This window comes from Mastigoproctus giganteus, chromosome 5 (genome assembly GCF_048544385.1).
Source record: "Mastigoproctus giganteus isolate SK-2022 chromosome 5, ASM4854438v1, whole genome shotgun sequence".
NCBI lineage: Eukaryota > Metazoa > Arthropoda > Arachnida > Uropygi > Thelyphonidae > Mastigoproctus > Mastigoproctus giganteus.
The window spans coordinates 101856836-101874490 of NC_143579.1; the positions used below are offsets into that span (position 1 = coordinate 101856836).

Here is a 17655-nt window from a genome sequence, read left to right on the forward strand (position 1 = left end):
TTTAAATGATATGTGAAAATAGGAAGAATATTTTCCAGTTAGCAAAATAAAAATAAATTTACGCTTACGTATATAGCTTAATATGTACATACTAATTGATATTTCTGTTAAATTCACTGACTTTTTTTTTTTTTTTTTTTCGGTTGTAAAATTTAAAACAGTAAAAATGGTAAGCAATTAATAACAAAGAACATGGCATGCACAAGTGAGATGTGGAGTAATGAGTTTCTGAAAATTTATTTATGTTTTTTATATGATTGAATATTTAATGGAAGGGGAAACACATTTCACCATAATAACATGAAAACCCACAGAATTCCATCTATCGGTACTATAGCAAATGCAAGAAGATCGAGTTTACTACCCATTTATAATTGATTACACTAACAGAAAAGACCACTAAACCAGAAACTGCAAATTGTTTTTATTGTTTTATGGTACTGACCACCAGAAATGTGTTTTAGAAAAATACCATGAAGGCGATAAAACTAGCGAGGCAACAGCAGGGATTCACAAAAAGGAATGGAAACGTTGAAAATTACATCTAACATAATATCAGGGTTTTCCCAGCATAAAAGTTCAAAAATACTGTGTTATGCAAGATTTCCAGCAATTCTCAAACCACGTTAGAGCGAAACCTTGTTCTAGAAATACCATGTTGTGCGAGGATGCCACAATTTATCAATTGTGTTAGAATGAAACCATGTTATACGAGGGTTGCCTGTATATACTTACTGCTTTCTTTATAATTTAATGTAAATATAATAAAATGTCAAAATGCAAGCAAATTAAATTCTAGAATTTGACCCTACTGTTACAATACCAACCACAGCCTAACATAATGGCTTTACAGCAGGCTGCCTAACTTTATACATCCAATCCACTCAGCATTCCAAAATTCTTTTTAACTTCCAGTATCATAATTTTTTTTAAATATTAAACTGCTCACTTCAATATTTAATTCAGCTGCACTATCATATATAATTCCCATTTAATTTTGTTTCAACCTTTTCAAAATAAAATCCAATGGCACAATCAGCTCAAGAAAATTTCTTTCCTATTACAATGCCCTTCCAATTTCTCCAATTTTCACATTTAAAAATATGAAATTAATTTATTTACATATTCTCATAATATCTAGCCTTACAGAATATGCCAAGTGTGATCTTAACAATGTATGGATTTTCTGATCCCCATATTTGCCAGTTGTGTCAGTTAACAGACCATTAATGTGGAAGGACATTCTGTCTGAGAACAAAAATTGGATGATACAAATTACATTACGCTCTGTTCAGGAATTCCAGTGTGGTTTTTAAACCAATTTTTTCAACTCATAACCAGCAAATATAACTCTTTGTGGCCTGGTCATTTGGTTTGATTTCATGCAACTGGATTCTGTATGCATAGAGTTAGTATTAGTAGTGGAAAATGATGCAAGGAAGCAAGCTTATACAGCATCACCCAAAAAAAAAAAAAAAAAAAAAAAAAGCTTCATCTGTCCATCCCCTCTAATAACCTTTCTAATTCGTCACAAAATTTATTCAAACTATCAACTTTCACACCAGAAGAAAGTTTGTTCCAACAATAAACTACCCTCTGGCTAAAAGCAAATTACCACATACTGCACCTATCCTGCAACCACCTTTCCTCGATTAAATTTATGCTGTTTGTTTCTATTTAGTTTTTAGGAACATTAGTAACTAAGGCCATATTGCTCCGGGGATATGTGGTGGTCATTCCCTGACCTTTCTGCATCCTCCGTATTTGGTGGTCAAGGACTTGAACCCCGGTCTAATCAAGAAGCATGTGCTATGCACTGCTGCTGCTGCCCACCTGGCTACGGAGGCGCCCGATTAAATTTATGCTTGTTTGTTTGTTATTTGGTTTTTAGGAGCATTAGCAACTAAGGCCATATTGCTCCGGGATATGCGGTGGTCATTCCTTGACCTTTCCGCATACTCCGTATTTGGTGGTGACGGGCTCGAACCCCGGTCTAATCAAGAAGCATGTGCTACGCACTGCTGCTCCTTCCCACCTGGCTACGGAGGCGCCCTTAAATTTATGCCTTCTTATGCATGTTGTCTGAGCAAGAACACCCCAATCATATCTAATTGCAAATGCATTGTTTTCAGATGCTGCAATTTGCACAAATGAAGTTTTTCTTGATAACAGTACTCTTTTGTTCCCCTCACTAATCTCATTGCTCTTCTTTGCACTCATTCCAACAGATCCACATCCTTCCTAAAATTAAGCTTCCAGACCTGTATGCAGTACTCAAGATATTGCCTAACAATTACTTTACATAATATGATAATCACCTTCTTACCCCTGATGGAAAATTCCTGTTTACCACTGACAAAACTCCATGAGCTATCCGAGGCCCATCTGCACAACTCGGAAAACTTCACATCTGACTGCACAATTACCTCCGGTTTTTGTTCTTCATTGCCCTTAGTGTGGTATCACACAGTTGGTATGTTATTCAGGGATTACTGCTATCCATGTGCAGTAACTCACATTTGTCAGTGTTAAATTTCAATTGCCACTTCTCACCTCATCTGCCTAATTTTTTCCCTAGATCTTGTTGCAGTGGCATACCCTGATTACCAAATTAATCACCCTTTGTATCACTGCAAACTTAGACATTAAGCTTGATATGCCTTCATCAATATCATTAATAAATATTGAAATCAACAATGGACCCAGCACTGAACCCTGAGGAGGGAGGACTGCACCAATAAAATTAATTCCAAGAAAAGCAGTGCCCACTATTAACTACTCTCTGCCATCTAACACAACCATCGCTTTAACCACAGCAATCATTTATATAGAAAAACATTTCTGAAATCTATGTATATGATGTTGAAATTCCTTTTTTAAATCCAGTTCCTTTGTTACTACATCACAGATTGGTCGGACAAGATCGTCCCTGAACAAATCCAGATTGCTGTATTATTTCTTTAACCAGCAAGTCGATTATGTTACCTGAACAGAAGTCAAGCTTACAGGTCTGTAATTAGTCACTTCAGCCTTTTATCCTCCTTTGTGAACTGGGGACACATCTGCACATCTCTAATCAATAGTGACCTCCCCTGAATCCAAGGATGCACCTCATAATTATGGCTAAAGGTTTGCTTACCTCTTCTGCTGCCTCTCTTAACATAATTGGATAGATTCCATCTACCCCAGGTGCTTCAAGTACTTTTAGCTCCAACAATTTCCTCAATTATCACAAAATCATTTAGTTCCTTATTATCAGAATTTGTTATATTTCTGGCATTTCCATCTCTGAAAAGTTTAAGAGTTTATGAGCATTTTAAGAGTTTTAATTTATTTTGAATCACTTTATGAACAGCTGAAATTTTAATCTTCCGCTACAACAAAGAATTGATTTTTGAGGATTTTTAATGCAGAACTACTTGATAGCTTCCATAGTTTCTTCAACTACTCTAGGTCTTTCTTTTTTGACAGTACTTGTTTCCTTGAAGTGGCTGAAAAATCTTCTTACACTGTTTCATGCAGCAAATCTTTGTGGTACTCTCTACTAAATTGTAGGTGGAGCAAAGTCATTTATTTTAGCTCAGCTAGCCAGAGGATGCAACAACCTTTTCCTGATTGTTATAAAACTATGCAAAAGAAAACATACTCTTTAACAAAACTATATGAGTATTTAAATAAACAAATGTACAATGCACAAAAACTTTTTGAGTTCACAGATCACATAAATAAAAATATATATTGTAAGAACCCTTCCAGAAAATCTGTTTACAAAACCTCACCATTCGTGTGTTTGCACTTAAGTAAGCCCAAATCCCACCCCAAAACAAAACGGACAATGACTTGGCTACAATTGAGATGATATTGATGCAGATTTGTTTGGCAAGTTTGCCTGCATGTCAATACTCCTTGGGTCAATCAAAAGACTTAGTTTAACTTAAAACTGAAGCAAACTTTCCTCTTCCTCATCAGAAATAAAAATAGAAACCTATAAAAAGCAATGAAAGATCAATTTATTACAGAAATTTTAAAGAGTAAAAACTTACCAGCCTGGTATAGCAAGTGCTTGACAATTTTTTACAAACATATTAAAGATGCCACCATTGACTGTCTCTTTAACCAGCTTCTACAAAAAAAAAAAAAAATAATAATAATAATAATAATAATAATAAATAAATAAATACAACTATTGCAGAATCAGCTTACATGTTTATTTACCAAAAAACTTAATCTGATTATCATTAACAAGCTGATATTATGTCGACATGCTGTATATGGAGTGCGCTAGAGAGGTAGTACCTTTTGAACTGATTGGTCATGCCTTCATTAAATGCAATTCAGGAAACTGGTCCTCCCAAGGCACTCAGCTCTCACTCAGGTTGTCACTCAGGTTGTCACACGTTCTCTCAGATATGCCAGATAAGCTGTACTTGCTATCTATGAGTCTAAAACGCTGATGGGTGCTCTCTCTCTCTCTCTCTCTCTCAGGGTAATTCAGATTTTTTTTTTTTTTTTTTTTTGCCTGGTGCAGCATAAGTCTCAAGCTTCCTTGTACCATATGGCTAATAATAATAATAAGGAGAAGAAGAAGAAGAAGAAGAAGATCGAGGAGATCTGGGGAAATATCTGGAGCAGTGAAGTAAGACATAACAGCAGAGCACCCTGGATAGAAGTAGAACGGAAGAAAACCAAGGACATACAGGAGATGAGAGAGTGGGAGATTCGAGAAGAAGTAGTAAAACAGTCGATCGGGAACACCCACAACTGGCTGGCAAACCCCAGGAATTGATAACATCCATAACTACTGGTACAAGTAGCTCACCTGCACACACAAGCACCTAGCAGAGCAGTTCACTCTGATGATAATACACTTGGAGAGAATCCCGAAGTTTCTCACCGAAGGAGTCACATATCTGAAGTCTAAAGACGAAGATACAAGAAACCCAGTGAAATACAGGCCAATCACCTGCCTCCCAATGATGTACCACCTGCATAACCAAGAAGAAATCAGACCACTTAGAGAGGCAGAACATAATGGCCGAAGAGCAGAACGGATGCAAACGGAGGAGCAAAGGATGCAAGGAGCAATTAACCATAGATGCTGCAGTTATGGAGCAAGCCTACAAGAAGCACTGCAACCTATACACGGCCTACATCAATTACCACAAGGTAATTGATGTAGGCCGTGTATAGGTTGCAGCTCCGTACCTCAACTCCGTACTTACCTCATAGCTGGCTAATAGAGACCCTGAAGATCAACAAGGTCAATCCAATAGTGACAAACTTCCTAGGAGCAACAATGGCAAAATGGAGCACCACCATTAAGGTAGAGAACATCACAACCAGGCCAATCCCCATTAGAAGAGTAATCTTTCAGGGAGATGCTCTGAGCCCACTGTGGTTCTGTCTAGCACTCAACCCGCTATCCACCATGCTTAACGGCAGCAGGTATGGATATAATCTCAAAGAAGGAAGAAAGAACCTATACACCCTCACCCACCTCATGTACATCGATGACATGAAGCTCTATGTGGCAACTGAGAAGCAACTCCAGCAACTACTCTGGATCACCAAAGAATTCAGCAAGGACATCAGGACGGAGTTTGGTCTAGACAAATGCAAGACCCACACACACTGCACCAGGGAAAATTAGTTGGCCGAAACCACCAGCTGCTTACTGGTAAAGAGATTGAAGCTATGACAGAAGGAGAGACCTACAAATACCTAGGGCTGATGCAGGCTCAGCAGTTAGAGCACAAGGAAATCAAGAAGTGCCTGACCGAAAAATACCATCAGGGACTCAGAAGCCTGCTGAAAGCAAAACTGAACGGAGGGAACACAGTAAACACCTGTGCAGCTGCAGTACTAACATACACCTTCAGGATCATAGATTGGACTAACACCAAGCTAGAAGATATCATGCGAATGACAAGTTCAATAATGACCAAGAGCCGCCAACACCACCCGAAGTCAGCAGTGGAGAGACTAACAATAGCTCGGAAAGAGGGAGGAAGGGGCCTGATAGACCTGATAGAGCAACAGAAAACAGCGATAGTTAACTTGAAGGATTACTTTGAGAACAACACAGCACCACTCCACCAGGCCATAAGGAAGATAGATAAGTGGTATACCCACTCAATCTAAACAAGGAACCCCACCGACCCAGATGGCACAAGAAACGAAGTTAGAAAGATGGGCAAAGAAGACACTCCATGGTAGACACTACAATGACCTCCATCAAGATCATATCGATAACATTGCTTCCAATGCATGGCTCACAAGCGGGACGCTCTTCCCCGAGACTGAAGGATTTATGCTAAACCAGGTAATCAACACCAGAAAATACATCGCAAAGGAGCCCGGAATGTCAGATTACACATGTCAACAATGCCACCTGGCCTCAGAAACAATCCAACATCACTGTGGGCTGAAAGGTGATCACCCAGACTGAGTACACTCATAGACATAACCAGGTAGACAGGATAATATATCAGAAGCTAGCAAGGAAATGCCAGTTGACCAAAGAAAGTGTACCATACTACAAGCATGAACCCCAGGCAGTACTAGAGACCAGAACAAACAAGCTAAACAAGCTGTACTGGAACAGCGCCATAATAACGGATAAGAGCATCCCGCACAACAGACCGGACATAAACCTTGTGGACAAAATGGAAAAGACTACCTACCTGATTGACATAGCGGTACCCAACACTAACAATGTCCAGAAAACCCATGAGGAAAAAATTTGGAAGTACACAAACCTGAAACATGAAGTCAAGGAGATGTGGCATAGGCAAGAAATAAAGCCCATCCCGATCGTGTCAACCACCGGTATGGTGCCAAAGACCCTACATAACAGCCTAGCAGCAGTAGATCTCCAAGCGAACACATACAAGGAAATCCAGAAAGTGGTGATCCTGAACACCTGTAGGATAGTGAATGGAACAAAGGGTTCCATTCACAAAGCCTTTCTTTGTGAATGGAACCCTTTGTTCCATTCACAAAGAAAGGCTTATGATTTGAAAATTATAGTGTCTGGTGACTAGGCACCTGCGAGGTGATCTGATTGAGATGTATAAGGTCTTGAATGGTTTGAGCAAGCTCAATGCTGATGGGATTCTACCTCTTGCCCAGATTAATCGCCTGAGGGGATATATATTCAAATTGAGGAAAGACAGTTGCAGAATAGATGTGTGGAAGTTTCCCTTTAGCCAGCGTGTGGTTGATTGCTGGAACAAACTTCCATCTGTTGTTGTAAAAGTGGTCAGCTTAAATAAATTCAAGGCAGAACTAGACAAACATTTGAAGCCAATGGATGAGTGAAATGGGAAGGGTTTTTTTTTTTTTTTTTGACTGATGCTGTATAAGCTTGCTTTCTTGCATCATATGCCTCTACTAATGCTAACTCAATTATTTTCCCTGAAACAAAAATCAAGATTGTTAGAACACATACAAGGAACTGATTTTTATTGTTTGTTATTTGGTTTTTAGGAGCATTAGCAACTAAGCCCATATTGCTCCGGGATATGCGGTGGTCATTCCCTGACCTTTCCGCATCTTCCGTATTTGGTGGTGACGGGCTCGAACCCCGGTCTAATCAAGAAGCTTGTGCTACGCACTGCTGCTGCTGCTGCTCCTTCCCACCTGGCTACGGAGGCGCCTACACACAAGGAACTGAAGAAAGTCACAATCTTGAACACCTGTAGGATTCAGAGATTTCCTCGACTAACAGTAACATTAGATATTACAACCACCCTGTGTACTTGGTAGCAGTACCCGTCACAGAGTGGAATCCCCCAATCAGGGAGAAATAATATGAGAGCAACAATAATAATAATAATAATATTCGGGTGACATTCAAGTCAATTGGACCCAATTTCGGCAAAGTCCAGACAGTCTGTAACAGCCAAATCCTCTGTTTGCACCTTCATGATGGTGGGACTGTTAGCAATCCTGGGTATAACCTCCATGCACAAGCACACTGTGGGTGACCACACAGGTGTGAACCAACGTAAGCAGGGGCCGAGGTGCGGCACCCACACCACATGGAGGAATGCTGCCCCCTCTGTGTTACTAGGCAATACTAGGTGGTAGATTAATCGTGGATGCTACTAAAAGTTTCATACCTATTAAGACATTGTTCAATGTTTAGGCCTAAATGGTTATCTAATGAACCAATGAGACTTGTAACAGAGAAGAAAAATGCATAGGATGCATATAAATTATCAAGTGACTCAGAAGCCTAGTCTGTAATCAGGTTACAAAGGAGGTTAGGAAGGCGAAGGCAGATTACGAGAAATCCTTGGCAAAAGATGCTAAGAAAAACAGCAAGGATTTCTTTACTTATATAAACACTAAAGGGAAGGGGATGAATCTGATTGGTCCACTTGACATCGATGGTTCGACTGTTGATAATCCTGCTCAGATAGCAAACAAACTGAATGAGTAATCAGCATATACATTCACACATGAGGAATTATTAAGGTTTGAAAATGGCAGAAGGTTATCAATTGTAGCAGGATACTTAATGATTTTGTAAAAACTGAGAGCAAAGTGGAAGAGAAATTGTTGAAGTTAAACATAAGAAAAGCACCTGGGGTAGACGGGATCAATCCAGTTATATTAAAGGAGGCAGCAAAGCAACTAAGCAAACCCTTAGCCATAATTATGAGAGCATCCTGGAACTCAGGGGAGGTTCCCACGGACCGAAGATGTGCAAATGTATCCCCAATTCACAAAGGGGGATCGAAGGGTGACACGAGTAATTACAGACCAGTTAGTTTAACTTCTGTTCCGGGTAAAATAATGGAGTCACTGGTTAAAGATCCATTGCAGGATCATCTAGACAAGACTGCAGCAATAATTCAGACACAGCATGGGTTTGTTAAGGGAAAGTCTTGTCTGAGAAATTTGATATGATATTATGATGTGTTTACAAAGGAACTGGATGCAAAAAATAATTTTGATATCATATATTTGGATTTCAGGAAAGCTTTTGACGCTGTTGCACATGGAAGACTTGTACAAATTGGAGCAGAATGGTATTAGGGGTAAGTTGCTACAATGGATAAAAGGATGGTTAAGTGGGAGAAGACAGAGGGTGGTAATCAATGAGTGCTGCTCTTCGTGGTCTAATGTTATTAGTGGCGTCCCACAGGGTTCGGTGTTGGGTCCACTGTTGTTTTGTATATTTACAAATGATATTGATGAAGGTATATATCAGGCTTAATGTCGAAGTTTGCAGATGATATAAAGGTTGGCAGGTTGTTAATGACAGTAATGGCAGTGTGCTACTGCAACAGGATCTAGATAATTTGGGCAGATGGGCTAAGAAGTGGCAACTGAAATTTAACATTGATAAATGCAAAGTACTGCATATGGGTAGAAGTAACCCCAGAGAAACGTACCAACTGTGTGGTACTACACTTAAGGTGGTAGAAAATGAAAAAGACCTGGGAGTAATTGTGCAGTCAGATATGAACGTTTTCTGAGCAATGCAGACAGGCTGCTAGGGCAGGTCATGGGGTTTTGTCAATGATATATAGGAATTTTGCTAGCAGGGAAAAGGAGGTGATTGTCCCTCTGTACAAGGCAATGTTCAGGCTACGCCTTGAGTACTTCTTACAGGTCTGGAGGCCTCGTTTTAGGAAGGATGTAGATTTGCTTGAGCATGTACAGAGAAGGGCAACAAGATCGGTGAGGGGAATCCTCTTACCAAGAGAGGCTTAAGTTCTGCAAATTGCAGTGGCTGGAGACTAGGCACCTGCTTGGTGATCTGATTGAAGTGTATAAGGCCTTGAATCAGTTCAGCACACTGAATTCTGATGGGATCCTTCCACTTGTTCAGATTACGAACCTAAGGGGGCATAAATTCAAATTAAGAAAGGACAGATGTAGAATAGGTGTGCGGAAATTTGCCTTTAGTCAACGCATGGTTAATTACTGGAACAAACTTCCATCTGTCGTTGTGGAAGTTGATAGGCTGAATAAATTTAAGGAGGAACTGGACAGGCATTTGGAGGGAATGGTGTGATTTTTTTTTTTCTTTTTGGCTGATGCTGCATAAGCTCATACACTTGCTTTCTTGCATCACATGCCACCACTACTACTACTACTACTCTCATCAACTGGTGAAATACCACCACTTTGCTTATTGGAGGCTTGAAGTGGTGGAACTCATGTTTAGTCTCCAGAGATAAGTTCCGGTCAACCCTTCCCCATCTCTTCATCATGCAGTATGACTGTTGAATTTTGAGGTTATGATGAACATCATGGTGTGATCCAATCTTCCTTACATTTTAAGGGTACAGCTCTAAAACGGTGTTCACAAGCCGGCCGCTAGTTAGTACACTGGACCGAACCTATTGGTAACTCTTTAGGAGGCTTCCAGATCAGCTAGTTTATAATCTTGCTATCTCTACTCTGCCAGATAGTGACAGGAGGGAGTCTGAGTAGTGTGTATGTGGGGGGGGGGCATTGTCGAGGCCACATTATCGTCAAGGATCTGGGTATATTCTTACCATGTATATATCATATCCAAAAATTTCATTACTTCATACATGTCCCCCTCCCACTTTATCTTACTATTGAATACACCATGAATTGTGAAACTAATAGAATAAGCTTATCTGCGAAAAGATCAAACACTTTCTAATTCATTTCACAAATATACGTGGTCTCAATTCTAATCTCAACAACGTCCATTTCCACTAGCAGTTTGCTAAACCCCATGTACTTTTTCTGACAGAATCTCAGTTATCAGTTGATTCAACTACTACTCATCTCAATAGCCCAAATTTTTCGCTGTATGGTTCCTTTTGACTCAAAGGTGGTACTTGTGCATATGTCCGTTCCGATATTCCCTGTCAGAGACTTGGTAATTTGGAATCTCCTCTTTTCGATCTTCTCTGGCTTAAAATCTCTCTACCTCATTGTGTCAAATTCATCTGTTGTCTCTACCATTCTCCGAACTCCACCAATCACTTAGAGCTCTGACTTCCTCTCTTTGCAACTTGACTTTCTCCAGTCCAACTTTCCTAAAAGTGTGGTAATTTTCCTTAGTGATTTTAATGTTCACAACTCCAGCTGGCTTCCGTTTTCTAGTCACACCGACCCAGCTGGTCGAGATGCTGAGGCTTTTGGAATTACTAATGACCTTGCATAGATTGTTCATTTACCTACAAGAATACCGGACAATCCTAACCATACAGCCAACACGCTTGATCTTTTTCTAAGTACACGGTCGAAGTGAGTGGTCCTTTAGGCACCTCAGATCACAACATGGTGATTGTCTCTTCTCCTATGAAGACTTTATCTCATGGCTATTCCGATCCTCTTATTGTTTGGCATTATCTTTCACCTCTGCCAGTAGCCACTGACAGAGGTGAAAGAGATTCTTGCACTGCTTCTATTAGAACGAGCAGAAGCCTGAAAAACAAGATGTATGGTATTTCAGAGACTGCTGGGAGCCATTGCGGTACAAGTAAACACATGGGTTGTGTTAGGGTAGCTAAGAATAGAAACAGGTGCAGGTATACTTGCGTGTACACCAATGCTAGGAGTTTAGTAAATAAATTTGATGAATTTGAGGTATTGCTCAAAACATCAAAGGCAGATATTGTTGGGATATCAGAGACGTGGTGTCACACAGATATAAGGGATGCAGAACTGCAATTTGGGGAGTACAACGTCTACAGAAAGGATAGACAGGATAGGAAGGGGGGAGGGGTTATGCTATTAGTTAAGAAACACATAAAAACCAAGGAAGTGAAGCCAGTCGACATCGCTGGACAGTGCAGTGTTGAGTCAGTTTGGTGTGACATAAGCATTGGGAGATCAAAATTGAGAGTAGGAGTGAGCTATAGGGGTAATGACTCTGATGAGTATAATAAGGAACTGTACAGGGAAATAGAGTGGGCCAGTAAATCAGAGAGTCTTATAATGGGAGATTTTAATTTCCCAGATACTGACTGGAATTTCGGGGCTGGTTACTCACACACTAGCAGGGCTTTTGTGGATTTATTGGATGATTGTTTTCTACATCAGCATGTTCGGGAGGCAACTAGAGGGAGTAATACTCTTGATTTGATTATCAGCAGTGATTCTACATGCATTAAGAATCTGCAGATAAATGAACCACTAGGTGGCAGTGATCACAGTGTGCTGAAATGGGATTTACTCAAAGAGGTAACTACCATTAGGGGTAAAGGGAAGGGTTATTGCTTCCGTAAAGGCGACTACAATGGACTGAGACAGTATTTAAATTCTATACAGTGGGACCAACTGATGATGTTACCAACAGCAAATTCAAAATGGGAAGCATTCAAAGAACTTATCTTGGAAGCTACTCGGCTTTACATACCAACTAAGAAATATTGTTCGAGGTTTAGGCCAAAATGGATGTCAGATGAACTAATGAGGCATATGGCAGAGAAGAAAAATGCATGGGATACTTACAAATTAACACATGACAGAGAAGCCTATGATAGATACAAGTTGATATGCAACCAAGTTACAAAGGAGGTTAGGCAGGCGAAGGCAGATTACGAGAAATCCTTGGCAAGGGATGCAAAGAAAAACAGCAAAGAGTTCTTTACTTATGTAAACTCTAGAAGGAAGGGGATGAATCAGATTGGTCCACTTGATATTGATGGGTCAACTGTTGATGATCCTGCTCAGGTAGCTAACAAACTAAATGAATATTTTGCATCGACATTCACACATGAGGAGTTATTCAGCAAGGGGAATGCCAGAGGTGTATTCAACTCTAGCAGTAAGCTACAGAATCTTGAAATAACTGGGAGTAAAGTGGAGGAGAAACTGTTGAAGATAAACTCAAGAAAGGCACCTGGGGTGGATGGGATTTATCCTGTTATATTAAAGGAGACAGCAAAGGAAGTAAGCAAACCCTTAGCCATAATTATGAGAGCTTCCTTGGACTCAGGGGAGGTACCCATAGACTGGAAATATGCAAATGTGACCCCAATTCACAAAGGAGGATCAAAGGCTGACACAAGTAATTATAGACCTGTGAGCTTAACTTCTGTTCCAGGAAAATTAATGGAGGCACTGGTTAAAGAAGCACTGCAGGATCATTTAGACAAGACTTCAGTTATAGCTCAGACACAGCATGGTTTTGTTAAGGGGAAGTCTTGCTTGACCAACTTGATTGGATACTATGATGCAGTCACAAAAGAACTGGATGCAGGAATAACTTTGATATTATATACTTGGATCTTAGAAAGGCTTTTGATACTGTTGCACATGGAAGACTGCTACACAAATTGGAGCAGTGTGAGGAGGCAAATTGCTGCTATGGATAAAGGGGTGGTTGAGGGGGAGAAGACAGAGAGTGAGGCGCTCCGTAGCCAGGTGGGAAGGAGCAGCAGTGCATAGCACACACTTCTTGATTAGACCGGGGTTCAAGCCCGTCACCACCAAATACGGAGGATGTGGAAAGGTCAAGGGAATGACCACCGCATATCCCGGAGCAATATGGCCTTAGTTGCTAATGCTCCTAAAAACCAAATAACAAACAACAAACAAACAAACAGAGAGTGGTAATCAATGGACACTGCTCATCGTGGACTAATGTTATTAGTGGAGTCCCTCAGGGCTCAGTGTTGGGTCCATTATTGTTTTCTGTATTTATTAATGATATTGATGATGATATATCAAGCTTAATGTCCAAGTTTGCAGACGATACAAAGGTTGGCAGGTTGTCAAGGACACTACTGACACTATGCTGCTGCAACAGGATCTGGAAAGGTTGAGCAGATGGGCTGAGAGGGGACAAATGAAGTTTAACATTGACAAATGTAAAGTACTACACATGGGAAACAGCAACCCCAGAGCAATGTATCAACTCTGTGGTACTACACTGACAGTGGTAGAGAATGAAAGGGACTTGGGGGTGGTTGTGCAGGCAGATATGAAGTTCTCTGAGCAGTGCAGACGGGCTGCAAGAGTAGCTCATGGTGTCTTGTCAATGATATACAGGAATTTTTCCAGCAGGGATGAGGAGGTGATTATTCCATTGTATAAGGCAATGGTCAGGCCACACCTAGAGTACTGTATACAGGTCTGGAGGCCTCATTCAAGAAGGATGTAGAGCTGCTGGAACGAGTACAGAGAAGGGCAACAAGATTAGTGAATGGAACAAAGGGGTGCTCTTACAAAGAAAGGTTTAAGTTTTGCAAATTACAGTGTCTGGAGACTAGGCAACAGCGACGTGATCTGATAGAGGTGTATAAAGCCTTGAATGGTTTAAGCATGCTCAATGATGATGGGATTCTTCCTCTAGCTCAGAAAATCACCTGAGAGGGCATAAATTCAAATTGAGGAAAGACAGATGTAGGATAGACGTGCAGAAATTTGCCTTTAGCCAGCGGGTGGTTGGTTGGTGGAACAGACTTCCATCCTTGTGGTGGAGGTTGATAGCCTAAATAAGTTTAAGGCTCAGCTGGACAGGTATTTTGAACGAACAGAGGGGTGAAGTGGAAGTGGTGTTTTTTTTTTTTTTTGGCTGATGCTGCATAAGCTTGCTTTCTTGCATCAAATGCCTCTACTAATGCACTAATGCTAATTACAAGAATGCAAAATGGGATAACCTGCGAGATATCTTTTCTTCATATCCTTGGTCGGATTACTGTTTCAAAACTTCTGATGTCAATGTTTGCTCAGATCATATCAGTGAAATTATTCTTGTAGGAATGGAATCCTTTATCCCACACTCCACTTTAAAATCTCATCCTTTATCTAAACCTTGGTTTTCCAATAAATGTGCTAAGGTTGTTCAAGAGAGGAACATTGCATATCGTAATTGGCTTGGTTCCAATTCTTCAGTTTCATTTTCTACCTACACCAGAACTCGCAACAATTGTAAAGCAGTTATTAATCAGTCCAAACTATATTTTGAACAGGCTAAGAGTAGAAAACTTGATTCTTGCTCTAATGGTAGCCGAGCATTCTGGTCTCCTGCCAAAGCTATTGGCTGCAACTTTTGTCCATCTCTGCTACCACCGCAGTAGAAACCAGGTGGTTCTGTTGTCACTTCATGCCAAAGATAAAGCCAACCTGCAAGTATCCTATTTTTCTTCCAACTCGTATATTAATGATCTTGGTAAACCACCTCCCACCATTCCCAGTATGTTCAATTCAATGTCTCCTGTGGTCTTTCGTCAAAAGGATGTGAAAGGATTTTGAACAATCTTGATGCTAAGAAAGCTCCGTGTGCTGATGGTATTTCTCCACTTGTTCACAAAACCTGTGCTCCTGAACTTACTCCTATTCTGTGTTGCCTTTTTTCACTTTTTTATTCCAAAGGTGTTTTTCCTTCTGCTTGGAAATTTGCTCATATCCAGCCAGTTCCAAAAAAATGGTGACAAATCCCTCCCATCCAATTATCGTTCCATTGCAATTACTTCTATTCTTTGTAAAGTAATGGAGAAATCAATTAACCGCCAACGTTTAAACTATCCAGAAACCTTCGATCTGATCAATGATCGTCAGTATAGATTCTGTCAGTGTCGATCCACTGGTGATATTCTGGCTTACGTTACCCATTTATGGACTAATTCAATGGAAAAGTTTGGTGAAACATGCAGTTGCTCTTGACATCTCAAAGGCTTTCAATCGTGTTTGGCATAAAGGTCTTCTAAACAAGCTTCCATCTTATGGTTTGCCAACTGTTTTTTGTAATTGGTTATCCAGTTTTCTCTGTGATCGCTCACTGAGGGTGATGGTAGATGGTTCTCAGGCTTCTAACTTCTCCACTAATGCTGGTGTTCCCGAAGGTTCAGTTCTTTCCCACACTCTTTTCCTCTTGTATATTAATGACCTTTTTCCATGATTGGAAATTCTATTCATAGTTTTGCCGATGAAAGCACATTGAATTCCACCTTGCATTTTGATCAGCTTCAACTTCTCGAATATCCGCTACCAATTCCTTAAATGCCAATCTCCAGGTAATTCTCCAGTGGGGCAAACACAACTTAGTTGATTTCAATCCTTCTAAAACTCAGTCTTGTCTCATATCTCACAAAAAGGATTCTTCTGCCCCTGCTTATCTTTGGTGACAATCCGATTTCTAGGCAAAATGAAATATCTCTTTTGGGGATTACCCTGACTTCTAATCTCTCTTGGCACAAGCACATTACAAATATTGCTTCCTCTGCATCTAAAAAACTTGGTTTTCTCTTTCACTTTCGCTCCAAACGGCTGTTCACTCTGTACAAATCGCAAATCCGACCTACTATGGAATATTGTTCCCACATCTGGGGCGGTGCCCACAAAACCTCCCTCAGGCTTCTAGATCCCATTCAGAAGAGTACAGTTATGTTAAACATTGATGACTCCTCTCTAACAGAATATCTCCACTCTCTGTCTCATAGACGTTCTGTTTCTGCTGCATGCCTTTTCTACCGATACTTCTACGGGCACTGTTCTTCTGAATTGGCTTCTATAATTCCCGCTCTCTCTTTCAAAACAATCCGAACACGTGCTGCCACCAGCAAACATCCATTTACTGTCCAACTTCAAACTCAAAGAACCAACTTTTCATCTTCCTCATTTATTCATTCAATTGCTGTTTCTTGGAACAGCCTTCCTTCATACATATTTCCTGAAAATTACAGTCTACAGAAGTTCAAGTCTAATGTCAACAAGTATCTTCTTTCATCATCTCAACCTCCAACCCAAGCATGGTACTAAGTACTATAGGTTCTCACACCTCTCATGTTTGGGGTTTTCATAAAAAAAAAAAAAAAAAAAAAAAGAACACATCTGGAGCGAGTGGTGGTGGTGGTTGTTATTATTTGGTTTTTAGGAGCATTAGCAACTATGGCCATATTGCTCAGGGGATATGCGGTAGTCATTCCCTGACCTTTCCGCATCCTCCATATCTGGTGGTCATGGGCTCGAACCCTGGTCTAATCAAGAAGCGTGTGCTACGCACTGCTGCTCCTGCCCACCTGGCTACGGAGGCACCGGAGCGAGTGGACAGGTGAAATGAGAAGGGTGTGTGTTTGTTTTTTTTTTGACTGATGCTATATAAGCTTGCTTTCTTGCATCATGTGCCTTTGCTAATGCTAAAGTAATTTCATTTGTATATCTTGGATGGCAAAAGCCATTTAGAAATAAAAAGAAGAATTGCTCTAGCGAAAGAAGCACTTAAGAAAAAAGAAATCATTTACTGCAAGCAAGATAAACAAAGAAAAGAAGAATGGATTTGTTAAAAGTTATATATGGAGGTATACTGCTGTATAGATGTGAAACATGGTTCTCCAACAAAGCATTTTGGATTTTTTGCTGGAGAACACTGATGAAAATCAACTGGACAGACAAAAAGATGAATGAAGTTCTCAAAGTAGCTGGGGAACAAAGAACAATCAAGAAAACCATAATAAAGAGGAAGATGCAGTTCCTAGGACATCACTGGAGACACAATGATTGGATAGTAAACATACTAGATGACAGCTGTAATGAAAAAGCAGCAGAGGATTACCAACGATCGCACCACTTGATAACGACTCTCAAGAATGAACTACAGGGAAGCTAAACAAAAAGCTCATTATCTGAAACAATATGTTGAGTGCACAGCACACATTGTAAAAATGAAGAAATAAAGTATACCAACTGCATCTGCTGGAAGAAAAAATG

The 17655-nt window shown here is 40.2% G+C and overlaps 1 protein-coding gene across 1 annotated transcript in view; it reads right to left on the reverse strand.

Annotated features, from left to right (window-relative positions):
• Positions 1 to 17655, reverse strand: part of Hpr1 (THO complex 1-like protein Hpr1) — a 384568-nt gene that overhangs the window by 349118 nt on the left and 17795 nt on the right. Inside the window, exon 2 of the mRNA XM_090373371.1 lies at positions 4044 to 4123. Coding sequence (XP_090229497.1) covers positions 4044 to 4123 — 80 coding nt within the window. The remainder of the gene's footprint in view (positions 1 to 4043; positions 4124 to 17655) is intronic.